We start from the raw sequence: 27,456 nt of genomic DNA on the forward strand, positions 1-27,456 counted from the left end.
CAAGTGGTTTTCCAAAAAGAAGGGTTACCCCATGAGGAAGACTGAATTTAATGGAAAGATGAACCAGATTATAGGAAACTAGAGGTGTTGGACTCATTGAGTTTACGAAAATAAGGCAGGTAGGTAGTGGCTAAACCACGGGCACAGTCCGCAAACAACTGTAACTGTACCCAAAGCTTTCAGGGATCCCTGGATAAAAGTGTCATATACAATTAGAAGAAGAAAGGCTTGTTTTGAAGAAGTGAGGAGCATAACTGAACATGTGAACATACACATTTAGAGGTTTTTGAGGATCTCTAATTATTTACAACTATTAACATATTTATATTGTACATATGTGTTCAGGCTTCCTCCAACATGCTTGAACTCTCCACCACTCGAACTCTCTACATGCTTTTAGAGGCAGCCCTGTTTTTCTTCTGCAATGAACAGCACATTCATTTTAATATTCACTGCACTGCGTGTTAAGCTTCACTAATGAAGGTCTCACTACTCAGTTTCCTCTGCAAAACTTACATAACAGCAAGTAATTTGTTACACTCTCTAAATAGGCTCGTTGTTCCTTCTATAAGTGTAGCTCATGTCTGTTTGGGTCTTAACACAGTTTGCTTGTGATGTGTTCCACTTTCACAAGGTACTTTAAGATATATATTTGTGAGCTGTCAGCAAGCTACTGGAGGCTTCTAACCTTTAGCCGATTTCCAGTTCACTTCAGAAAGGCACATTATTGGGTGAGTGGCAAATTAAAAACAAGAGTTATGACTAGAGACTAAACCCCCCACCGACTTGTGTTCTTGCATGTTAACTTGTGCCACTTACTGTATATAGCGGTCCTAGCAAGCAGTAAATGGGGAACAAATCTTTGAGGCTGAAAGCTTGCCAACCCTATAAAGAAGGTCTTTAAACATTGTCATCGGAGATATGTGAAATATACAGTGCATGTGAGAGACCGCTCTCTTCAGTTAATGCTGAAAAGGCCTGTGGCGTATTTAATATTCATTAGGTGAAGTCTTTTTTTTCATAGGTAGAGTCCCTTTTGGGACATTTTGCTTTTATCACAAGTCAGGAAATGTGTGAAGATTCATGCTGTATTTTAAGAGGTCATTGGCAAAGTATTAAAACACCAGTCAGACCATTCTCCTGCAGTAGACGTACAGGTTTTACTTTTAATGTATGCATCCTTTGATGTTAAAGTTTAGCATCTGAAGAATTTCATTTAAAACGTTTATACCGAGAGCTGGGACGCATGCTGCTGCTGCTGCAGTGGTCAGTGTTGTTTTCATATCATAAGCTAAAGACCCACATGTTGGGATAATCAGTAACTCGAAATTAACTCTTTGAGGGCTGAATATATTTTCCAAAAAAACAAGTTTCTGAAAAGCAATGGTTTCAACATAAAATGTCTGTTGCTGCATACTGTGGCTGCCAGTTTGCCAAGAATGTGCAGCAGGTTTGCAGCCAGGCTGTCTTCGCGTGGCTGGGGCAGCAGCAGCGATCACGGTCGCAGTGCATTGCAATGTGGTTTCTACCTCTTATCATTGTTAAGTGGCAGTTCTACCTGGTGAACATTGTCAGTACCACGATTAGCTGGGGACCAATCAGCTGAAGCTGGAACTTCACATTTGTTTTTGATCACTTCTATCAAAATCACAGTCCAACAAGTCATAGTCCAGTTCAGAGATAACAGGCAAAATGTCATCTGCGGAGTATTTTGCTTTACACATTCACTTTGATCTCTTGCCAGATGTCAGTCCCATTTTTGCCATTGTTTGTGCCTTGCTACTCACGCAAGCGAAGGAAATCTCGGTCAAACCAATGAATCTAACGTTCCTTCAGGCAAAAAGAGTCCAACTAAAACATAACAGTTGGTTTTCGCACAGATTACCATCGTCAACTTCTCCTTTTGACAAAAGTCGACATCAGCCCTGAAAGAGTTAACCCACTACAAGTGATTATGGGGTGTATGCGTTTGGGCCTTTTACTGACCTGCCGTCCCATCCATTGTTGTTTCCCAATTTCTGCCATGATATAACATTGGCGCCATGAAACACTGAAATGGATAACCAGTTTAGAAAACTGATCGAAAGACAGAAACAGAGAACTGTGAAAACTCATACTGGCTCAGACCTAAACTACATTATAGAAATAACAGCCCGACAGCAATTATGGGAATCAACATCTGTTAAGAGGAAAAACAAATGTAGACGAAAGAGTGGAAAATTATTGTATGGGATTAAAGCAGGACTAGCACCATGAAAATCTCTGTAGGTGTTTTGTTACAGCCAGGGTTTGTTCCCTAACTTCTGGTTATTTTCCTTTTAGTTGTTATTCCTGCTATTGTTGAATTATTAATTTGAAATGTGTTTTTTGTTGTTATATAATTTTTGTTGCTATTGTTTTCTGAACATAATGTTTAGTTATTACGCATTGTGTACACAAGCCTTAAGACTAAGTTCATTGTGTTTTATGGATGGAACCCCAAGATGTGGAGCCACCAAGGGAACTCTCTTAATTAATTGTTGTAAAGTTAGCATCAGTAGCCAACAGTTATAAAATGTGGCATCTGTTATCTGTGAATTTTATTCCACATTGCATTATTTTACTTAAGATGGGCAACTGAGCCCATGAATAGATTCAGATAAAGCCTTCAAGCCACACAAGTGAGCTGACTGAGAGAAGGCAAAATAGAGATAACAACAGACAAATGGAGCAGAGCAGGGGTACCTTTGTTTGTTTTGACAGTCAATTTATGGTCATCATTTAACAAACGATTGTGTCCCATGTTTGGAAATTGCATGTTCTTATTTTGAAAAAAAAAAGACTGTGAGAAAAGTATAAAGCTCTGGCAACTGCACTAAAATCTGAACTTCATCTACAGACAGAGGGAAGACATCACTCCAGGCCAAAACTACAAAAATGTGTCCTGCACTCTCGAAGTGGTCAGAGCCGACTACAGAAACCCCACGACTGCACGCTTTGCCAGGAGTTTCCTTTGAAATTGTATTGTTGCGAATGTCAGCCAGTTTTTAAAGACGCTAAGTGTATCCATTCTTTAGTGTTATTTGTTTTCCTTTCTTAATCTTAGAATTACAGTTGTACCACTAGGGAAGGATATAAAATACTTTTGACTTAGTAAAAGCTGGAATCTCTAACAAACATATTCCAAAGGAGATGTATTTGTATTCAATCTGCTGGATTCAGCATCATCATTTGTGAGTTTTGGATTTAATGGCTATTGCAGATGTTTGCTTGTTTTTGGATTCATATTTTCTGTACAGCAGATTAGACTTGTTAGCAAAATAAGAAAAAGGCAAAAATGAGGCAAAAAAGTTTGCAAAGTCAAGGCTATTTTTTGTACTGGTTTTGGTATTTAATAAATTATTTTGTCTTCATCTTTATAAGTCAGAGATTTTTCAATTATTCTGTCCTTTTTTGCGAATTAGCAGTATTCTAAACTACTAATGCAGAGCTTAAACTCTGTCATTTAAGCTTGAGGTTAGGCTGCCTGGGGTGAGTCCTGTTTCAGAGGCAGACTAGTAGCATTCTAGTTTGAGTTTTGGGTCATTCTGAGGCTTGTTTACATTCTTGTTTTACTTAATTTACATTTTATTTTCTACTAGCTATGTTACCCGACTTCACACAGGAAATTTTGTAAGATAATAGACATCAGTGTGATGTAGTAGTGAGGGTTTTGGATTACAAATTCTGAGGCTGTGGGTTCAAATCCTCCTTTTGACACTGTGTGACCATGTGCAAGCCACTTCACCTACCTGTACTCCAGTTGGAAAAAACAAATGTAACCAATTGTATCTCAAATGTTATAAGTAACCTTGGATAAAGGAATCACTCGAGTAATGCAGTATAACCTCTGGTAACGAACATTTCCGAACACGTACAATTCTGGTTATGATCAAAAAGTTTGCCAAAATCGTGCATCTGTTCACGACCACATGCTCTGGTGGCGAACAAAAACACTGCCGGCCAGTTTCCCAATGATCTCTTATTCTCCGTTTCCCATTTTCTTTCTTTTGCGTATACAGGGCCTAACAAAGCAGCTGATGTTGCAAAAGGAATTACAATGTTAACTAAGCAGAGGCCTCAAGTGCTGAAAGAGGTGGAAAAACTGTTGCTAGTGTGGTTGAACGAGAAGAAACTTGCAGGAGATAGCGTAAGCGAGTCAATCATATTCGAGAAAGCCAGGAAGATTCATGGCAATTTGCTGAACTAAAAATCCTTCTTCGAGTGGCAAAGGTGAGGAATTTAAAGCCAGTAGAAGATGGTTTGAAAAGTTTCACAAGAGAAGTGGTATTTATTTTTTTTTGCCCCTGTGCTTAAAACTCATAAAAAAAAGTGTTTACCGCGAGCGGTTCATAAGCATCTAGCACAAACTCTGAAAATGTTAGTTTTCTCTGTTGTTCAATGTTTTCTCAGTGTTATTCAATGTTTTTTACATTTAGTTTACTATTACACTGTGCATTCTATGCTATAATTAACAAATTTTATGCTTAAAAAAAATATATTTACATACAGTTCATATGGTTTGGAATGGATTAATTGTATTTACATACAATCGTATGGGGAAATTACGTTTGGGTCGCGAGCAAATCGGGTCGCATCCAGAGTTTTAGAACGAATTACGGTCGTGACCAGAGGTACCACTGTAGTTATAATATTTTTAGGTTACTGGAGTTACTTTCTCTTAAACATGCTATACACAAATGTCCATGAGAAAAAACGTTACTTTCATAGATCAATTTCTGCTTTTCTTACTGACGGCTTTTGTTCGTAGTCAATGCAAACCTGTCAAGTCATTTTTAAGACTTTTTTTTATTCTGTTTTCTCTTAAATATTAATATATAGAAATGTTCTTTCTTAGCTGATACCTATTGGCCTAGATGTATCATTCTGCCAAACTTAAGCTTTTTAACTAAAAAAGGAATAAAGTTTCTGTTGATGAGTGATTGAGTAACTCTTCTATGCAATAAATACAGGGCTATTCAAAATGAAAGAGCAGAATTCAAAAATGTATTTTAAATAAACTGTATAAGACAGAAACACATTCTGCAGATCCCGGGATAGAGGAAAGTTCAAAGTTTAAAAATTCAACTTCAAGAAGATTTGAATGCAAGATGGTGCCCTGCCTCATTTCCACTTGGAGATCTGGCATTATTTGAACGACACCATTCCAGGACAATGGATTGGAAGAGGTGGACAACAAGATCTTCCTCATCGTCTATGGCCTCCCAGGTCTCCACACCTTACGCCCTGCGATTTTTATCTATGGGTGTACATGAAAGCAAAGAGTGTTTGTTCCACCTATGCCCACTAATCTTCAAGATTTGAGACACTGAATTGAGGAAGCTGTGAATTCAGTAACTTAGGGACCAGTTGACTTGTGTGTGGCAAGAAATGGTCTACCATTTCAATGTTTGTCGCTCTACACATGGTGCTCATGTTGAGTGCATGCAACCTCAAGGAGCATAGAACCAAACTTTGACCTTTCGTCTATTCAGTTATGTGTGGAATGTGTTTCTGTTTTATGCAGTTTGTTTGAAATAAATTTTTGAAATCTGCTCTTTCATTTTGAATAGCCCTGTATATATAAATAAATATATATAAATGAATAACCTCTTCTCAAATAATAAAAAAATCTTGATGAATCTTCTATTCCCTTCTTCATAGACAACACATGATCATAGATGTTCAATATAATGCTCAATATTTATAATTATTATTTGCAATAAAATTGTGCTAAACAGTATGTGGAAGATCTGCAACTATGGTGATTAGGATGCTTAATTCACTTATTAAATACATATTAAAAATACAAAGGCCAGTAATGTATTTTGCACCATAACTGATACATGAACTTTGAGAAATGTATAAGTAAGTGATTAATGTAGTGATCTGACCACTGAACAAGTACAACTATTTTAGGGAGTAACTTAAATAAGTACAACTTTTTACTTAAAATTGAGGAGGGTAATACCCCCTGTTGCCCTGTGTGGTGCCAGGCCTGGGCCAAAGACCCTTTACGGTATATGCTCACATGTAGTGCTACTAAAATAATAAGATTGTACTACTAGTTATTGAACATCTTCTCAAATACAAGTTACATTTGGATGTGTTGTTTCCATAGTAACTACTTCACACACTGCAAAAAATGAAATCTAAGCCAAGTATAAAATATTTAAATCATGATTTTAAATCTAGTTATTGAAAGAAATATTAAATTATCCAAAAAATTGTATTTATGATTATTTGGCTTACCTTTAGAAATTGTGTAAAGTAAATTTTGCTTACCCATTTAGTAAGGCTTTAGGCGAAATACAAGCAAAATGACTCCCATTTACAGCTTTTTTTTGTCTGGTTTTTGCCTATACTTTTTTGTGCTGTATAACAACAAATAGTTACAGAAGCAGAGTGCAATTACTATAATTCACAACACCTACACTGAAGTGCTAATAAGAAAATACTTTAAGCATTTATAAATACTAAATGCTTTACTCACCCACCCCCAGGTTTGGTTTACCGAATATACGATTTAAAGAGATTGTTATTTTCATGGGAATTGTTAAATATGCATTATCTTCACTTTTAGTTTAAAATTTTGTAAAAAAAATATTTCAAATTAACTTTTCTTCAAGATTGCATTGAATTTTGATTCCGTGTTTGGACTTACATCGTGACAATGCAACGTATAACTGCCTGTGAATGAATATCATTTCTTTCTCTCTAATAAATAAAATGACTTTTTCAAATGTTTGTCCATGCTCTTTCTTCTTTGCTTTGTCGCTGACATGTCATCTAGCACGTATAAAATTATTGTCCTGATAAAATACAGGGTGTCCCAAAAAGAATATCGGAGTTTTAAAGAGCTGTAACTTGGCGCCCATTCATCGGAGACTGCAGAGCAACATAGTGGCGTCTTGAGGAATTAAGCTAGTTTCATTTTGTTGTTGGTAGATGGTGTTAGTGCTTACCAAAAAGCTAACAGTGTGTTGTTTCGATTAGTTACGTTTGTAGTTATGGCTGTGCCACAACAAAAAGCTTTTTGCGTTTGCGAATTCGCCAGAACTCAATCAGCTGTTACTGTGCAGGGGGCATTTCATCAAAAATATGGGACTGACCCTCCGAATGACAATAACATCCATCGATGGCACCGGAAATTTAGGGATACTGGGTGTATCTGCGAAGGTAAAAGCATCGAGCGACCTCGAACTTCCTCCTCTGCAGAGAATGTCGCCTGAGTGCAAACTGCGTTCACTCAGAGCCCATCGAAATCAGTTCGACGAGCAAGTCATGAGTTAAAGATACCAAAGTCAAGTATATGGAGAATTCTCTGATGACGGTTGGTTATGAAACCGTATCGTCTGCAGTTGGTTCAGGCCCTTAGACGAGGGGATAAGACGCGTCAAGTTGAGTTTCGTCCTGCAAAATTTGGAGACCAATGAAGATTTTTTGTTCCTTGATTATCTTAAGTGATGAGGCCACGTTTCACATTAGTGGGAAGGTAAATCAACATAATGTACGAATTTGGGGTGAAGAAAACCCTCATGCAGTTGTCGAACATGAACAAGACTCCCCCAAGACTAATGTTTTTTGCACACGAAACACATGAATATAACAGTTTTTGTATATGCTTGTATAATTCAATACATACACTCACCTAAAGGATTATTAGGAACACCTGTTCAATTTCTCATTAATGCAATTATCTAATCAACCAATCACATGGCAGTTGCTTCAATGCATTTAGGGGTGTGGTCCTGGTCAAGACAATCTCCTGAACTCCAAACTGAATGTCAGAATGGGAAAGAAAGGTGATTTAAGCAATTTTGAGCATGGCATGGTTGTTGGTGAGTATTTCACAATCTGCTCAGTTACTGGGATTTTCACGCACAACCATTTCTAGGGTTTACAAAGAATGGTGTGAAAAGGGAAAAACATCCAGTATGCGGCAGTCCTGTGGGCGAAAATGCCTTGTTGATGCTAGAGGTCAGAGGAGAATGGGCCGACTGATTCAAGCTGATAGAAGAGCAACTTTGACTGAAATAACCACTTGTTACAACCGAGGTATGCAGCAAATGGCTTTCAAATGGTAGAGTCAGAATTTGGCGTAAACAGAATGAGAACATGGATCCATCATGCCTTGTTACCACTGTGCAGGCTGGTGGTGATGGTGTAATGGGGTGGGGGATGTTTTCTTGGCACACTTTAGGCCCCTTAGTGCCAATTGGGCATCGTTTAAATGCCACGGGCTACCTGAGCATTGTTTCTGACCATGTCCATCCCTTCATGACCACCATGTACCCATCCTCTGATGGCTACTTCCAGCAGGATAATGCACCATGTCACAAAGCTCGAATCATTTCAAATTGGTTTCTTGAACATGACAATGAGTTCACTGTACTAAAATGGCCCCCACAGTCACCAGATCTCAACCCAATAGAGCATTTTTGGGATGTGGTGGAACAGGAGCTTCGTGCCCTGAATGTGCATCCCACAAATCTCCATCAACTGCAAGATGCTATCCTATCAATATGGGCCAACATTTCTAAATGCTTTCAGCACCTTGTTGAATCAATGCCATGTAGAATTAAGGCAGTTCTGAAGGCATAAGGGGGTCAAACACTGTATTAGTATGGTGTTCCTAATAATCCTTTAGGTGAGTGTATAACTCTGTGAAACTCTGTTTTTTTTTTATATAAGAAATGAAACTAGATTAATTCCTCAAGATGCCACTAGGTTGCTCTGCAGTCTCTTATCAATGGGCGCCAAGCTACAGCTGTTTAAAACTCCGATATTCTTTTTGGGACACCCTGTATACAAGAGCTGAGAGCACAGGAAGTGTCTGACAAAAGCATTCACACAACTGAGTTTAGATGACTGTGGTCTTTTTTGAAAATAGTTGTAAGTAGGGCATGACTTGAAAGAATCTCTGTCTCACGGGACTTCATACTGCGCCAATTTTTTTGGAATCTTTTAATTCTTGCTGGCAACATGAATTAGAGGATCCACAATATCTAACTTAAAGTTTAAATCCGAACAATATATTCGATCTCTTTTCGCTGTTCCATTATTTCACCAAGTAATAATTTACGTTTGTTTGCGCTAATACGATCTTTCTTATTCTTTTTTTGAGGCTTTTGAATTTTTGTACTTTCATTATCTCTAACCAGCTCTGTATGTGTATTGCACCAACATTTTTGAATTATTTACGACATTCTACTTTGTCATCTATTCTTTGTCCTTTACTTCTGGCCCCGGGTGTGGTGAAATCTCTTTCTCACGGGATGTATAAGTCTCTCTCTGAGAAAATCACGTCTCATGTCCTTCCAAGATTTTTCTCCTTCCCAGATTTTTTTTTATAATAGAGAGACATTTGTTACACATCACCTTATACAAATGTGTCAGACATATAAGAACACTCATGCCCCCAACACAATAGCTGCCTTGCTTGTCATGGCACCAGATAGTAGCAACATGTTGCATATTGTTTAGACATGCAAGAAAGATTTCACTGAACTCTGTACACGTGACAATACTGCTCCAGTACTCGAGTATTAGTAGTAACACATTCAACTGTGACAAATATTCAGTATTTTTCAAGTGAAAGTTATTTCTTCACAATCATGTTATCTATTAGTTTGCCCCATGAAATCACAAACATATTTTATATATGCTTTACTCATAGGTTTTGTCAAATCTTTACTAAAGTGCAAGCAAGAAAACAAGTCAAGTAATAAAATCTAAGTAGTAATTTTGGTTTATTAGAAGTTTTTTATTTTTTTTTTTTTTTAAAAAGACACTGTATAGCAGATTACCTATTAGGAATAATGACACGTAAATTAATCCCCTTTTGCATAAAAAAAAAAAAACATTTTTGAATATCAATAGAACTATTTCATTTAGGACGCACAGTAAAGAGGTGAAACCACAGATGCCAAAATTAGCCCTTTTTAGGACTGTACAAATGATGCCGACATTTTAAAAATATGTATACTGTTTTTTTATGCAAAAAGATTTTATTTACTTTAGTTATTAATGCACTAAAAAGCAAAAAATAATTTTTCTTTAACTACAATTTTTGTGGTTATATGTGACTAAATAAAATTGTGCAGCTCACATACTGTAAATAAATCGATTCAAACAATTTTTGAAACTTGTTTAGCATGGTGGGCAATTACAATGTTTTTTTTAATTTTAAGATGATTGATTGAATTGAATTGAATTAATTAATTTTTATGTGTCCCATAATAGTATTTAATCACATATAACCATTAAAATTGTGTTAAAGAAAAATGTATTTTTTACTTTTTAGTGCATTTATACGGAAGCTCTGAACTGCACAGTGAAAAAAATTATGGGATAACTCTTATCTTGTACGTACGAGATACTTTCATGTATGTACAAAGTATTTTCATGTTTGTATGAGACAATGTAAGATTAAAAAATTACAAAAGTGCACATTGGGGCTACCTAATTACTCCTTTACCAAGGCCATGGCGCTTCAGTTTGACGTCACTTCCAGCTCTTATAGCATGGTGATATAAAAAAGCAGAAGGGTTGGCTTTTATTTATTAAAGGAGTGTGGGATGGTTGGAGATGGGTTTAACAGAAGCTTGCAATACCTATGACGTACATCAGGTAATGCCCAGAACGTCAGTCACAAAATGCCCATCGCATACCCCGTTACACTATACTTAAGATTAGGCTTGTGGGACGTGTGCGACGACCCTGCTGCATATGTTCCGGGAGAGCAACCATGGACAGCTCAATACCTCCCCCGGGACACTTGGTGGCAGCCTCCCTGGCCGATGGTGATTCCCCAGCCTCCTGCATGGCTCCATGGGAGATGGAGTCCTCCACAGCTTGGTTGGGAGCTGGGGTGGCCGCTAGGGGGTGCTGTCTTCAGCCCCATCCGGAAGGGCAATTGGGACCAGGTGGCCAAGCACCTGGAACAGTTCCAGGTGGGCTTAAAAAGGGGCCAGCCACCACCACTCATGAGCCAGAGTTGGGAGGAGGAGGACTAAGCTTGAGGAGGAGTGGTGGTAAAGAGAGGGAACTGTTGTGGGTCTTGTTGTGCTTTGGGACTGTGTATTGCCTGTGGGGTTCACAGGGAAGACATGCCCCATAGGTGAAGAAAATAAAAGTTTGTTTATTTTTATACGTGCCTCCATGTCCATCTGTGTCTGGTCAGGCGCCTATATAGCACCTTTGTTACAGAGGGTAAGGGTTTAGGTACGTGCTTTATGTTTACAGGTATCCGTCTACACACTTGTGCAGAGCACCTGAGGAGATATGGTGTTTTTCTTCCTGGGAAATAATTTGGTGCATAGAACTTACTATCTCATGCCCACCATATATATATCTCGTGCCCACAACTTACCATAGCCTGCGCACCAGGTACATTAAGGTTGCACCGGCATACATTCAGATGAGCACCAAATGCCATCACATGCTACTGTACATCATTTTCTGGAAGCAGGTCATATCACTGAACAGTTTGATGTTTTCCTCACACAGTTACAGTCCACAGAAATGGATATTGGCAAGTTTATAAAAGCAGGCTATGCATTCAAGCCCAGATCGTTAAATCCGCGAAGCATCAATGCTAACCACTGCACTAATTTATAGTAAACGGAAATGACATTAGTTAGCCATCTACTTACTAACCCGCAGCCTCTTATTTGCACAAGTTATTAAATGAATTCATAGTTCACGTATTTAGTGCATGTGAAGTTTACCCAGTCCAATGCGGGTTCACTAATTTAAATTCTCTGGTAAACCTGGCACACTTGATCGCTTATCTTCATCAATGAACTATGTGATTTAACATGCATCTAAAGAGTTAAATCCATATCGGGCCACTTTAACTCCCACTGTTTTCAGACAAGAAATGTGCCCTTGTTAAAAAGCCAAACTTGAATATTCTAGTCAAATCCACTGGCAAACCTAGCACATTGGGTCCATTCATTGCATCCGGTGATCTTTAAAGGCTCAGCAGAGATCTAAATCCTGTTGCGGCGGATTTTTATTGACTGTTACACAGTCTGATTACTTTTTAAAGTTACAAGTAACATTACAAAATACTTATTTTATTTAAGAAAAGGTGTCAGTTGAGTTTTAATTTAACAATTTGCTATTGATATGTCAAAATAGTGTGATCAAGGGGTACAGCTGCCAGTGGTTATACTACAAATCATTGGTGGCTCAGGTCAGTCGAAGATATAAATAGGTGATAGGTAATGTTATTCGCCATATATACTCACATATAAGTCAGGTCTTGAAACTCGAAAAGTCAGTCATAAAATCAGACCCCGATTTATGCACCTGTATGCAATGCTTACATTTTTTTTTTTACATCTTCTTGCCTCCTCCAATCTTGCATCAGTTTGTTGCAGTGGAGCAGTTACCAATTTCTTTCACTAATTCAACGATGTTTAATTTAAAGCCAGCTTCATATTTTCTTCTGATCAAATGCTCCATCGTATTTAAGGGATGCTCTTATGATAAAGGTGTATGAGGGTATGAGATACAAAAAACACAAAACAGTGCAAACGTCACTTCGGAATAGTTCAGGTATTACCGTGTGGTCACGTAGGCACAGTAGAGAGAGAGAGAGGTTAGGAGCACACACTGATACAGCGCATTGCCGCACCCACATAGAAAAAAAAGGCAGTGTGCTCAGTGGTTACTTTCTCAGGTTAGCGTTAGCATATCATAATATCTTGGACCAATAGCGTGAGTTTTCCGTATTTGACTATGACAGATATTATAAAATACCAGAAATTATACTGTAAAATCAACTTCCAACTTATCGGAGGGAGAACTTACCCGCGAGTATATACGGTACATTACCAAAGATGAAGGACTAAACATATCTATAAAACTCAAAAAATGATCAAAGACTGCATGCTTGTTTTCGGATTCTTGGATTTTTATTTTTTATTATAAAATGAAAAACTGAAATAGCTGATTGGCACAAGTATTCAGTCTTTTTCGTATGACCCCTGAAATTTGACTCAGGTACATCCCATTCTATTGATCGTCGTCTCTACACTTTGTTTGGAGTCTACTTGTGGTCACTTTAATTGATTAGATATGATTTGGAGAGGCATACACCTATCTATAGAAAATAGACAATGTGTATCAGAACAAAAACCAAGCCATGAGATTGAAGAGATTGCCTGCAGAGTTTAAAGACGGCATTGTGTCATTACACAGATACGGTGAAGGCTACGAAAAAATGATGCAGGATTGAAGGTTTCCAAGACCACAGAGTCCACCATAATTCTTACTTGGAAGAATTTTGGAATGACCACAACTCTTTCCAGAGCCAGGCACGCGGCCAAAGCGAGCAATCGGGGGAGAAATGCCATGTTAAGAGAGGTGACCAAGAACCTGATGGTCACTCTGGCTGACTTCAACAGAAACTGTGTGAAGACTAGAGAAACTATCAAAAGGACAATCATCACTGCAACATGGCACCGATCTGGGCTTTACGTCAAAGTGGGAAGACAGAAGCCCCTCTTCAGTAAAGACACGTGGAAACCCGATTGAAGTTTGCAAAAGGCATTTAAAGGTCTCAGACTGTTGAGAAACAAGATTCGCTGGTATGATGAAACCAAGATAGCATCAAGTCTGGACAAAACAAAGCAACACTCGTCACCTGTGCAATGCCATTCCATTCGCAAAGCATGGTGGTGACAGATTTATCCTCTGGGATTGTTTTTCAGCAGCAGAGACTTGGAGACTAGACAGCGTTGAGAGAAAGCTGAATGGAGAAAAGTATAGGGTACTGCTCCAAACAGCTCTGGACCTCAGACTGGTCCAAAGGTTCACCTTCCAACAAGACAATGATCCTAAACACAAAGTAAAGACAACACAGGAGTGTTAAAAGTGCAGGTGTGCAAAGTTAACTGTCAAACACAAGAAGACCCTCAGCTGTAATCATTGCCAACTATGTACGGAGTAATTGAGTCTGAATACTTGCGTCAATTGGATATTTCTGTTGAATATTTTAAATAAATTTGCAAAAATTACTAAAACCATGGTTTTGCTTTGTCATTCTGAATGAATTTAAATAATTTTAGCACTAGAGCTGCCACATAACAAAATGTGCAAAAAGTGAAGGGGTCTGAATACTTCCTGAATCCACCATAAGTCCTTTTTACATTGCCTTATCAACTTTAAAGTGTCTTATTCCAAATCAGTTATATCATTTCTCTTACCTTCATTTAAATTTTGCTGATTCTGTTCAAGTTCATATGCGATTTGGAATAATATAAAAATTGCGAAAAATGATACTGTCTTATAACATTTAGCAATTTACTAGCAATGCTGCATTGATTGCCTTGAAATTTATAACATTCATTACTGGCTGAGCCCAAGGAGTGATCTACAGCTTCTAATGAGATCTTTCTATTCCTAAATGATACTCCAATTTAAGCAAAAGGCCAGAAGGGCTGAATGTTGTGTGCTCAATATTTAATTTATCATTACATGAACTGCACAGGTCAGGCATAGATGGAGGGAAAAAGCCAAAGGACAATGGGTTCATATCACTGGCGGTTCAGTGCTAAAGCAATATTGACATCTGATCTCTAAAGATTAACTACATGGGGCCTAAGAGGAGTTTTTTGCTTCTGCAAAAAGTAAACAAATGCAGTTTCCCATCTTTTTTTACCATTGAGAACAAGCTTAATTTTAAAAGCCAAAAACCTTTGCACTTAAAATACCTGTAAGTAATCGAAGAGATATTGCCTTACTAGAACTCCCACATACAAAAATCAAAGCACTATCTTCCTCTTATTGCTAAGCTACCATGAAGAAGAAATTAATTTTTTGACATTTACATGCTTAATCATCTTTGCAGCTATTTTCCCGTTTAATTCCATGTGTTTGTATTATTTTTCCAAACTCAGGCATTTGCCTGATCTGAGAAATGTGGGGCAAAGAGGAGAACATCACATGGGGTCTATAAATATAAGACGCTAAAAAGAAGAGTTCCCCATTCAAAGTGTTTCTTGCAGAATTCAAGCAGAAGGACGGCAGGGTCAGAACAGGTCACAGCAGCCTCCTCCATCAGAGGGGTCATAAATAGTTGGAATACATGCCACAGTCTGCCGTGAAATCGGACACCTTTGAGAGTGCTCGGGATCACATTGAATTTATGGATTCCTAATGTTTCAATCTTTGAGTTCCAGAGGGTTTTATTTGCCAATTTTATAACTGGCCTAGTTGATCCATACTGTATAGTCATGAACTGGAATTCAGCAGCACAAACTACTAATATGCCTTCATTTCAGAATGTATTAGAAAAGAGTCTGAGCAAACTACTTCAAATAAGACATATTTAATTTGATTGAATGTTCCAATACAATATTTGTAACAACTCAAGGACTGGCATCACCAGGTCATATCATAACAGTAATTTTATATTGCTTTTTTGATAGTAACATTGAGATTGCTTGTGTTACTGCGTCTTCAGTTCATTTTGTGTGTGAATGCATGTAGATGTTGTATAGTTTAGAAGTTTATTTTACATGTATAATCCCTATAAACTGTGGTGGGCTGGCACCCTGCCCAGGATTTGTTCCTGCCTTGCACCCTGTGCATGATCCTGTGTTAGGATATAGCAGGTTGGACAAAGACTGACTGACTGAATCCCTATAAATTTGTGTAAGCGCTCTAAGTGCCTGTATGTAGTGAGATGAATTGTAGCTTATGTCCACCCACAGAAGACTTGCGACAACATTTTAGGGTTTATTGGAACGACACTTGACAGTTTCGGGTAGATTAGGCAGATTGAACAGATTGTTTCTTTTGAAATAACAGCTATAAGTTAAAGGTAAGGTAAAGACAGTGGTAAGACCAACAATAATATATGGAGCTGAGACATGGACGGTAATGGGAACGCAGGAGAAGAAATTAGATGTGGCAGAAATAAGAATGTTGAGGTGGATGTGTGGAGATAAAGACAGAATAAGAAATGAGACAATCAGAGGTACAACAAAAGTGGGAAACATAGCTAAAAAGTACAAGAAAGTAAGTTGTAAGTGTTATGGACAAGTGATGAGGAGGGACAAAGCAGAGGTGGATAGATAAAGTAAAAGAGGATCTGAAGGAAAAGCGTCTGACTGAAGAGGAGGTGCAGGACCAAGCTATATAGAGAGTGCTGATCAAGAACATCAACCACATACAGAAGTAAGAAATGATGAATAGAAATAAGAACTCACTGAGAAAACTTTTAGGACCACTATACTAATACTGGTCAGGGTCTTCTTTTGCCCTCAGATCTATCTCAGTGCTTCATGCTATTTATTCTACAAGATGTTGGAAACATTCTTTTAAGATTCTGTGTCCATCTTGACATGATAGTATCACTCAATTTGAGTAGATTTGTCATTTCTTTATCCATATTGTGAATTTCCCATTCCACCACATCCTAAAGGTCATCTTTCTAGTGACTGGGATGGTCACAGAAGAACGCTGAACTCATTATCATGATCATGAAATCAGCTTTGTGACATGGTGCATTATCATCATGGAGCTAGCTATTAGGAGGTGGGTAAATTGGGTCCATGAAGGGATGCACATGATCAGAAACAATGCTCAAATAAGCCGTGGTATTCAAGTGATGATTGATTGGCATTAATGGACCCAAAATGTGCCAAGAAAACATTTTCTACACAACCATAACCACTGCCAACACCAGCCTGGACTGTTGACACAAGGCAAGCTTGGATTCATATTGGCACCAAATTCTGATTCTACCGTCTGTGTGCCTCAGCAGAAATTGAGATTCAACAGACCAGGCTACATTTTTCCAGTCTACAGCTGTCCAGTTTTGGTGAGCCTTTGACCACTGCAGCCTTGGCTGTCTGATTTTAGCTGATAGAACTAAAACCCAATGAGGTCCTCTGTTGTTCTTACCCATTTACCTCAAGATTGTGCATTCTGAGATGCTTTTCTGCTCACCACAGTTATACAGAGTGGCTATCAGAGACATTCTCCTCTGAACTCACTCATTAATAAGGCATTTACCTCCAGAGAACTGTCATTCACTGGATGTTTTTAGCTTTTCTTACCATTCTGAGTAAACAGAGACTGTTGTGTGTGAAAATCCCAGGAGATGAGCAGTTACAGAAATACTCAAACCAGCCCATGTGGTACCACAGTCAAAACCTCAGAGATCACATTTTTCCTCATTCTGGGGTTTGATGTGAAGCTGATGACATAAATCTGCATGATTTTATGTATTGTGGTTTTGTTAAGTGATTACTTATTGCATGGAAAATCAGGTGTACAGCTGTTCCTAATAATTTGTCCAGTGAGTGTACACGAACATTGCAGTTACAGTATCTCAATAAACATAATAAGGTAATAATACTTTTGGATAGCTACCTAAATCTATTAGTCAATTATTCCTTTAAAATAATGACTTAACAAATGCTTTGTTTAGTTTTAAAAGAGCCACAAAGCACTTTAAAAGAAAGGCAGCCTACAGTGCATCTATTGGTAAGTTACTGCTGTGTAGTGGATCCTTAATAAATGTTTGGTTTAAATTAGAGTATCTAGCAGTAAATGACAAACAGATGCCTGTAGGAAGTCCTTAAAGCACCATAAAGGTTCCATAAAGGCTTGCCCAGGTTTGTCCACCAGCTCATTTGGAGGAACAGAAACGTAACTTAAAGATCAAGCGGACTGTGAAAGGGAGTACATTCATTAGAAGACATGTCTCTAAACCAGGGGTGTCCAACTCCGGTCCTGGAGGTCTACTGTGGCTTTCATTCTAACCATCTTCTAAATTAGTGACCATTTTTGCTGATAATTAACTGTTTTGGCTTACTTTTTATTGATTTTCTATTTAAGACTCAGGCTGCCTAATTGTTTCTTTGGTCCTTACTTAGCTAACAATAATGAGATACAAAACAAGCCAACACAATACCAGTTAACCTGCGACATTCATATGATATTTAAAAATAAAGAAAGGTGAAGGTCTCAGTAATGTTGATCTGCTCAAGTCCTCAAAACATTTTGACAGTGCTCCTAAAAAAAGAAAACAGTTTTGGAAATGTTTGGTGTGGCAGAATGAGAGCACCAAAATGCCATAGTATTAAATGACACATTTAATTAACAAAAACAAGATCGAACTTCTAATTAAGAAAGTGGTTGGCGTGAAATTGGTTGGATCACCTGTTGCCTCACGTCACATCTGTTTTGTTTGGAAAAAAGAAGCAATTCAGAAGACTCAGTCTTAAAAAACAAAGCAATTACAATAAATGGAAAAACAGTCAATTAACAGCAAAACTTGGTCATTAATTAAGAGGATGGTTAGAAATTAAACCTGTAGGCATGGTAGTCCTCCAGGACCAGAACTCAACACCCCTGCTCTAAAGAATATGAAGAAATTCATTGAGCGGGAGCTGCATGTAGATTAACAATCAAAGTAGTGCTCACTGGGATGTGAATGCAAAAAGATGTTAAAATTGTGCACTCGTCAGTCTATTTTGTACGGTTTTCAGATTTCAACAAGAAAATGATTGATTCTTTGTGCATTTCATGAACTTTTCAAATTTCAGATATCTTAAAGGACAGAGAACAACCAATTACTGACCCACATAGCATTTTTGCTCATCAAACTTGGAGTTAACCGCTCACTGGAAGGTCAAGTGATTATTAATCATGTCAAACGGACTTACTCAATGATCTGTGGCAACAATAAACACATAAAGCGGAAGTCAACTTCCTTCTTTATTTCAGCAGTCCTTGTTTTGAAAATCAGTACTTTTTTCCTTGCTCAGTCATAAATAACCAGTGACAAAGCAGACAGCTCACACTGCATGTGCACTGTGGTCAAGCACACGTTATTACAGTATCCAAAAAGGACATGCTCACTTCACCTCCAGATGGTGTCCTGCTGAGTCACACGTCCTCTCCCTGCCTTCACATCAGCATTGGTGCAGTTTAAAGCAAAACAAACAAGGTACATTTTTTTTTCAGAATTACAAAATGGATAGGCACTTACCCTTCATGTCAAACCACCACTTAATCGAAGGCTTTTGGGAAGGAAAGAAGAATAAAATTGTGATGATGGTAATACCAGTGACAGCATCTGTGACAAACCTGAAGGCAAGCAGACAATTATTATTATGCAGGGTGGTCTTACATGGCACATACCATCCCAAGATATTCCACAAAGCTGTATTTTTCCATATTAATTGAACTGGTTTATGAGTCACTCAGGGTATCAATGAGGACTGAAAACCCTTGCACAATCATTTTCTTTCAGCTAGCTCCTTTAACCAATAGGCCATATGTTTAAGTAAAGAGAAATCATCAGGCTAATGGGTTTCCCGATATATCTTATTGGTATAAGTATGGAGTGCTGGATAAAAGAAGCCATTATGGGTATTCTGTAGTTATTCTGTTTAACTAAAATAAGGTCATCTGGTATTTTTTTCTGCACATTTCTTTCAGTTATTTTGGAATGTTCTCGCATTTTGAGACAAGCATAAAAAAGTCAAAGTGAGCTAACAGACTATGGGTACTCCCCTCTAGCTACACATACACCGGGTGGACAACAACCGCAGCACACCATGACTTAAAATAGACCTGTAGAGGCAGATTGCCATTTTGTTCCTACTTAGACATTTCTGTGCCCTTATATCCTGTGGCTTATCTACCTTAACACTCTCTTGTTCAGCTCTTCTCCTCTCATAGGTTCTGCTCTTTCACAATGCAGGCCATTGCATTAACTCCACTCTAGATTTAAGCCTATTTTACAATCGGGCGATTTACAGCTGAAGTCTTTATTTACATAACATTAACATTACTCAAAGTTATTGTCTGCTTTTTTAATTTTTATATATATATATATATATATATATTTTTTTTCATTTTTATTACTATTTAATTTAATATTGTTTCTTTGTATCAGTATACTGCTGCTGGAGTATGTGAATTTCCCCTTGGGATTAATAAAGTATCTATCTATCTATCTATCTGTCTATCTATCTATCTATCATCTTAGTGAGTGCAAGAAATATGCTCCTGTGAAGCTAATCGTAGCCAGTGTCATAATGTAACATAGCCAGTGACTCACTTCAACTAGTCCATGACTCACTATGATAAAATCAAACATGTCTAACTTTGTCTTTAGTCGTAGGAGCAGGCTCTGTGTACAGGAGAGTTGACAATGAATGCTCATCGGGTAGTACAATTCATTTAGTGTAGCGACGAGGAAAAAGGAATACTGGGACTTAGGACCTCACAAATAGAAGAGGAGCTTGGCTGTTTGACGTCTCCTATTTTATGTACTAAAACGTAATGGAAAAAGAGACTAAACCCACTGCAATAATTAATTCTCCGCACAACGCCTGCTTTGTCTGGCAGCACTGGAATGTGGACCTCACAAAACAGAAGAGAAGCTCATCTGTCTGATGTCTTATATTTTACATTCCATAGAAGAAGGTAGGAAAGAAATAAAGGGCCAAAACTGCGGCTTAACTCACTGCAGCAGTTTAGTGTCTCTCAGGCAGCACGCCAAGGGGTGAGCACGACTGCACTGGAAGATTGATTCACATTTGGTAACTGTTGTGGAGCCTCAAGACCAGCAACTGCAGCTGGCAAATCTGACATACCCCATGCGAAAAAGTTGAGTAATGTGACATCCAGTATGTTGCCTTTTCAAGTACATTTTTGTAAAAGTATAATGGATGCTGAAACTGCTTTAGGCCATCATACAGACCAGCCCCTGGCTTTCTGTGAAAGTTAGGTTATACTCATTTAAAAAGTTTAAATGCTCAAAAAATGGTATTATTGTCTTTAGTATTATATAGCAGCTGCAATGGTGATGGACAGGTTGACAGACAAGATTAGACAGGAGTCCCTGTGGACTATGATGTTTGCTGATGACATTGTGATCTGTAGCAAGAGTAGGGAGCAGGTTGAGGAGACCCTGGAGAGGAGGTGGAGATATGCTCTAGAGAGGAGAGGAATGAAGGTCAGTAGGAACAAGACAGAATACAAGTGTGTAAATGAAAGGGTGATCAGTGGAATGGTGAGGATGCAAGGAATAGAGATGGAGAAGGTGGATGAGTTTAAATACTTGGGATCAACAGTACAGAGTAATGGGGATTGTGGAAGAGAGGTGAAAAAGAGAGTGCAGGCAGGGTGGAATGGGTGGAGAAGAGTGTCAGGAGTGATTTGTGACAGATGGGTATCACCAAGAGTGAAAGGGAAGGTCTACAGGACGGTATTGAGACCAGCTATGTTATATGAGTTGGAGACGGTGGCACCGACCAGAAAGCAGGAGACAGATCTGGAGGTAGCAGAGTTAAAGATGCTAAGATTTGCATTGGGTATGACGAGGATGGACAGGATTAGAAATGAGGACATTAGAGGGTCAGCTCAAGTTGGATGGTTGGGAGACAAAGTCAAAGTGTGATTGTGTTGGTTTGGACATGTGCAGAGGAGAAATACTGAGTATATTGGGAGAAGGATGAGCTGCCAGGTAAGAGGAAAAGATGAAGGCCTAAGGGAGATTTATGGATGTGGTGAGAGAGGATATGCGAGTGAAGGATGTGATAGAGCAAGATGCAGAAGATATGGAAGATGATCCACTGTGGCAACTCCTAATGGGAGCAGCCAAAAGAAAAAGAAGTATTATATAGCATCTTCCCTTCTGATTATTCTACTGATACATTAGTTAGTATTAGTTGGCACTTTGCTCTCCCTAACTAAGCTTTGGATTTCTGAAGTAGTGGGGCAGGTTACTTGTCTGTACCCGTTTTGATGCGATATTCCTTTCACATCAGTGTTACAATTTCAAAGCTTTCTTGTTGTAATTTGTGTGGCATTTGTTTCATTTTCTTTCTTCAATGACACCTACTCCCTGAAATAATAAATATGAGTAAGACAAAGACATATCAAAATAATGCAGAATTTGTTTTATTCTTGTCCATATTTTTTGTTTTCCAAACATTTACTTTTCAGACGTTGGCCAAATGGATATTTTGTAGGGTGCATTGTTAATCTTGGTGAGAGTGGTGATGTGTTGCTTGTTAGTTGTGCATGCAGTACTACTACTTCTACTTGGCTGATATCTGGTAAATCATCTTAACTAAATAACAGTATATACACTATACTGCTGTTGCTGTTTATTATATGTTTGAGCTTTTGTGAAAAGCTAAATTTCCACTTTGGAACAAATACACAAATAATTGTGTATACGGTAGATATTTTTCACACAGACACACAGTGAGTCACAGACAGAAATTGTGGTTTAAAGCTCAAAACCACAGCCAATCTATTCTGTCCTATTTTCTGTATGGATGGGCACCCATTATATTCAACAATAACAAAAATGCTCTTTACCTACTGATGCTGACTCACTGCCAAGTCCCAGAGAAGTTAATTACATTGTAAAATATCTTCAGGCAGACCCCTCTAGTGGGTACTTACTGACTACACCAAGTTCTGAAGTTCTCATTTTAGGTTTCTATTGCATATTTTGTCTGTATATTGTTTATTATACTCAGAAGTATTTAACTGCAGTAGGGCAGTACATTCCTGTCTGTGGACATGTGGCAATACACAGTGTACACAAAACGCATGTAAAAAGCTGCATACAAGAATGTTAAACACATACATGTATACTTCATACTGGAATCTTTTTAAATGAATACAAACACTTTATAAATCTCAACTGATTTTATCAAGATGGAAATGTTTAGTTTATAACCATAACTTATCATCAGGTTTGGCACATGAAATAATGTTGCCAGAAGCAAGGCATATTTATGTCACTCTGCCTCACATCCAAATTTCACTAGACATGAGTTGCTACGTATTGCATGTGGGTGAAGTGTACTTGTAATAAAACACCCCAAGGATATATAAAGAGTAATAAATAAACAAACAAACAAATAAATATTTGGAAAAATGTGAAATTAAAAAAAAAAGTTTAAAATCAATAAAACACTGGAAATAGGTATTTAAACAATTAAGATGTGGATGTAGAAATTCTTTGTTGCTTGTTTAAGCCAAAGACATATTTTTAATGTGTGTTGCAGTGGCAAAAATGAATACAAAAGGAAATTGGGCAGCTTTGCTCCTCCCACACACTTCTCTTAATATCTTGACGGGTTTCAAACTCTGTAATGCCATCTTAATAGTGCCTGCCTTTTCTAACTAAACACAAGAGACATTTAACAGACATTGAATCTGTAAGAACCATTTTCCTAGTTCTATAAGATTCATGAATATTTTACTAGATGACAATGCATAATCTATGGGAGGTTCCTATAACCACCGTAAGTAGAATTGTATTGGTATATTCTTGCCATTTCTAACATCCATCCATCCATTATCCAACTTACTGAATCCCAACTACAGGGTCACGGGGGTCTGCTGGAGCCAATCCCAGCCAACATAGGGCACAAGGCAGGAACCAATCCTGGGCAGGGTGCCAACGCACCGCAGAACACACACAAACACACCAAGCACACACTAGGGCCAATTTAGAATCACCAATCCACCTAACCTGCATGTCTTTGGACTATGGAAGGAAACCCACGCAGACACGGGGAGAACATGCAAACTCCATGCAGGGAGGACCCGGGAAGCGAGCCCAGGTCTCCTAACTGAGAGGCAGCAGCGCTACCCACTGCACCACCATGCCGCCCCCCCATGTCTATCAGCTTTGAGTAAATATTATTCTTCAGTTAGTGACCAGCCTTGCCATGTGTAAGGTGTGGAAGGCATAAGGTTTTAAACCATGCCAACCGGCCTATGGGCCTTTTGAGTGTGTGAAGTAAATATATAAGAAAACAGCACTTCATTTATGTGCTGTGCCGTACGTTTAAAGCATACAGAAGAAGAAGCTGAGAATCTTTAAGTATATAAGAAGTTAAGAATCTTTAAGTAAAGAAGAAGAAGTAAAGAACTTTTAACTACAGAAATAACTAAAGTTTCTCAAGAAAAGCTAAGTTTAGAGAAGATACATTTTTCCCTTTTTTTGCCTTTTATTCTACGTGTGTAACTATTTTTTCTTTTATTCTTGTGTGGATTATTTGCTTTTAACATTCACTAAATATTTTAAAAAGCAATCTTTCTTTCAACACGTACCGGTGCTTGACATCGCCTTACGCCTCAGCGGCTACAGCATCTATAATTAAACCTTAAAGACACTCTTTAAAAGGAGTATATCAATTAGGCACTTGATTTGTATGTAACTCTTGTGGTTCATAGTTAACTTTATTTTTAATTTATAATTAGTGGCCTTTGCCCCCTGCCTCTTTGCTAGCCAAAACCATATTAAAAAATATTAAAACGTAATAATTTGAAAGTAAATTATGTTTCATGTTGCGTAAGAGTTATTGGTTGCATAATACGATTTTGTTCTGTTTGGCTTTGAAATTAACACGCAAACACTTTTTAAACTTACACTTTTACTGTAAAACTTCAGTAAAAACAACTTTATTTTTTTAATTAAATTTTTGTCAATATTGCATTGAATTTTGATTCAGTGTTTGGACTTTCACTGTTACAATGCAATGTACTGTATAACTGCCCGTGATTGAATTTTGTTTCTTTCTCTCTATTAAATAAAATGACTTTTTTGAATGTTTGGCTCTGAGATTTGTAAATTATCTTTGAAAAAGCTATTCTAACACGAAACTGTTAATGTTTAAATACAAATGGCATATCGAGATCTCCTTTGCTGTGTAATGTTATCACCTGAAGATGTACTACATTACCTTTCTTGGATACATCCTTCTTTCTACAGTAATTCGTGCAGTGGAACATCAGACAGTGTTAACGGTTGTAGATATTCTTCAGGATATTGTAATTTGTTGATTTTATCTTCCACACCATCACCACCAACTGTTTCAGCATAGTCTATTGATACTCATTTAACCAATTTGCTGTGTAACCGACAGTGGCGTAGCGTGGGTGTCAGCCGCCCCCTTATTTAGGTATTTCAATTTAAAAGACTAAAATATACAGTAATTCTTTGCCGCCCCCTAAAAGTGCCCGATCAACATTTTTCGCGTTAATTCATTTGACTTCATCGTTTCTCATGCTAGGATTGCCCGTGTACTCATTTCTTCTGTTGATAACCCTTTGTGATGAAATTCTTGAATAGGATTTGGACATAATACGTCTTTTTTAATTGGGAACTTAAAGTGAGGGAAACAAAATTTATAAGAGCTGAGAGAGCAAGAACTGTGTCTGTCAAAAGCATTGACACGAATGAGAGGTGAGGGTACTGTAGGTGTGGTTGAAAATGTTTGAGAGAAAGGCATGACTTGAAAAAATCTCATGGCCAAAGTCTTGTCTTGCGGGACTTTAAAAAATCTTCCAAAAAGTCTTGTCTTGTCGCAGGATTTTTTTTATAATAATAGATGTTAAAAAAACTGATATTGCATGAAAATGCCATCCTTACCAAAGCTTCAGTTTTCATAACATGCTAAGGTTCTGTTAATGTGGGTTTTTTAACTAGGGCAGGGTCTTCCCAGATTCCTAACCTTTTAAATACCTCAGCTGATCACCAAAGGAATTCCAGCTATCCAAATATATTTGGAGCTTGTCAGTAACTTCACACTGAAACTCAAGTATATTTTTACCAGGTTGCAGGGTCACAGAAAACAAGAATTCTTGACTATCTCTCTGCACCTATTCACATACTCTGACTAAATTTTCATAATATGCTAAGGTTCTGTTGATGTGGGGTTTTTCTTAACTTCCCCCCCTTCCGACATTCCTAACCTTTCAAGTGCCAGCCCCTGACAAGAGATTTGTTGCTCAGGGTGTACATATGTTGTGACAAGACTGCAGGAAAATGCCTTCCATTGTTCTACAACACAATTTATATTTTGATATGCTCATTCTTACCCTGATTTAAAAAGCTTTGCCCAGCCAGGAAAGAATTTAGGATCTCGGGTAAAAAGGAGGAGTGCAAACAACACGAAAAAGACACCGATGGCTCCTTCAGCAAACCTGAGAAAAAACAGAAACATGTTAGGTGTGAACCATGACTATACATGTGTATTTATTTTGACATCTGTGATCTCTTCACTGTGGTAATGTTCAAAGAGGAGAAACATCAACACCCCAACGCCCCCCCACATACCTTCCAGCCCCTCAAAAAAAGGTTCAAAGCAGATTTATACTCATTCATTTGCGAGAGGGACTAGGCCACTCAGATAAAAGAAGTGGTAACACCATGGTCCTATCACTTTTTTGCCCTTGTGCCCATTTGATCGTAAAGGCTCAACTTACTTTGGTCAACATACTAGGAAAAGCATGGATTTTGACAAATGCAGACGAGAATGTTTATTAGTAAATTTTTATGGTGCATATTCTGGTAGCTTTTTGGTTTTACATTTCTTCTTTTATCATTCTTCTTTCACAGTTTACAAATTAAAATTAACTAAAATAGGCAAACACTGAATATTGGAGAAAATATAAAATGTAATATGTGGATGTCTATTAACACTTCAAACGTAATATTATGTGGACATAATATAAAAAGTACAACAAAATTCTTACTTTGATGTCTGTTCAGAACTGTGACAGTAAGGGCATCCACATGCACACACATAACCAGATCAAGGTGAATAACCCGTTAAGACAGAAATCGGATTTCTCATTAATGTGCATTTACAGTACATTCACAAGTAATCTTCTGGAGTTCTTCTTTGTCAAAACACTCTGACACCATTGAAATGCACAAAAAAAAGAGTTAAAACTTATCATTGGCCACCGTGAATCTGAAAACAAACATGGTGCCTGTGATAATTTTCTTGTGTTTATTTACAGCACACTATTTTCTACTTGGCTGTAAGATTGAGCCTTGCAGTGAATCAGTGTACCAGTATGTGTGTTTCTTGCCTTGTACACAGTGCTGCTTCAATAATAACAACACAGGTATTTTTACTTCAGTAAGATAAGAACTGCATTAGGGGAACTCATTACTTTAAAAAGTAATCGGAGTATATAACGTGTGTTACTCTTAATGCATTATCCTACTGCTCTTCAGCTTGTGTTGCCGAGTTTGGCACTGTACTTTTAGCTCATCAAATTAATTTAGCAGTTTCTTAAATATTGCGACAGATTACTTCAGCCATGAGACAGAATAATGCGCTCGCCCAAAGAGTTGTATCTGAAAATGGAACGCTTCTACCCATGGCTGCTGAAAGTGAGTGTGAAACAAATACATGCCCAGGCTGACAGAGCCTCTACAAATGGACATGCGCAGACTACAACATCCTGACTAACAGTAACGTGGTTAAGGGTTTGCATGGCTGCATAATCAGATTATTCATAAAGAGATTTACCTATGGTAATCAGGTTTCTCAGAGGCCAACATCATGATTTCTTTAACTGGAATAAGGATTTAAAAGGTATTTGAAACATTAGGTTTCTGTGAGTAACTAGGTT

General features: G+C 37.9%; 1 protein-coding gene across 1 annotated transcript in view; it reads right to left on the reverse strand.

The window, feature by feature from the left end:
• slc13a3 (solute carrier family 13 member 3) overlaps nt 1-27,456 on the reverse strand; it is a 128,540-nt gene that overhangs the window by 35,116 nt on the left and 65,968 nt on the right. The window contains exons 8-9 of the mRNA XM_039734979.1: nt 25,909-26,013; nt 19,037-19,134 (exon numbers count right to left, since the gene is read on the reverse strand). Of these exons, the coding sequence (XP_039590913.1) occupies nt 19,037-19,134; nt 25,909-26,013 (203 nt within the window). The remainder of the gene's footprint in view (nt 1-19,036; nt 19,135-25,908; nt 26,014-27,456) is intronic.

This window comes from Polypterus senegalus, chromosome 14 (assembly GCF_016835505.1).
Source record: "Polypterus senegalus isolate Bchr_013 chromosome 14, ASM1683550v1, whole genome shotgun sequence".
NCBI classification, from domain to species: Eukaryota; Metazoa; Chordata; class Cladistia; order Polypteriformes; family Polypteridae; genus Polypterus; species Polypterus senegalus.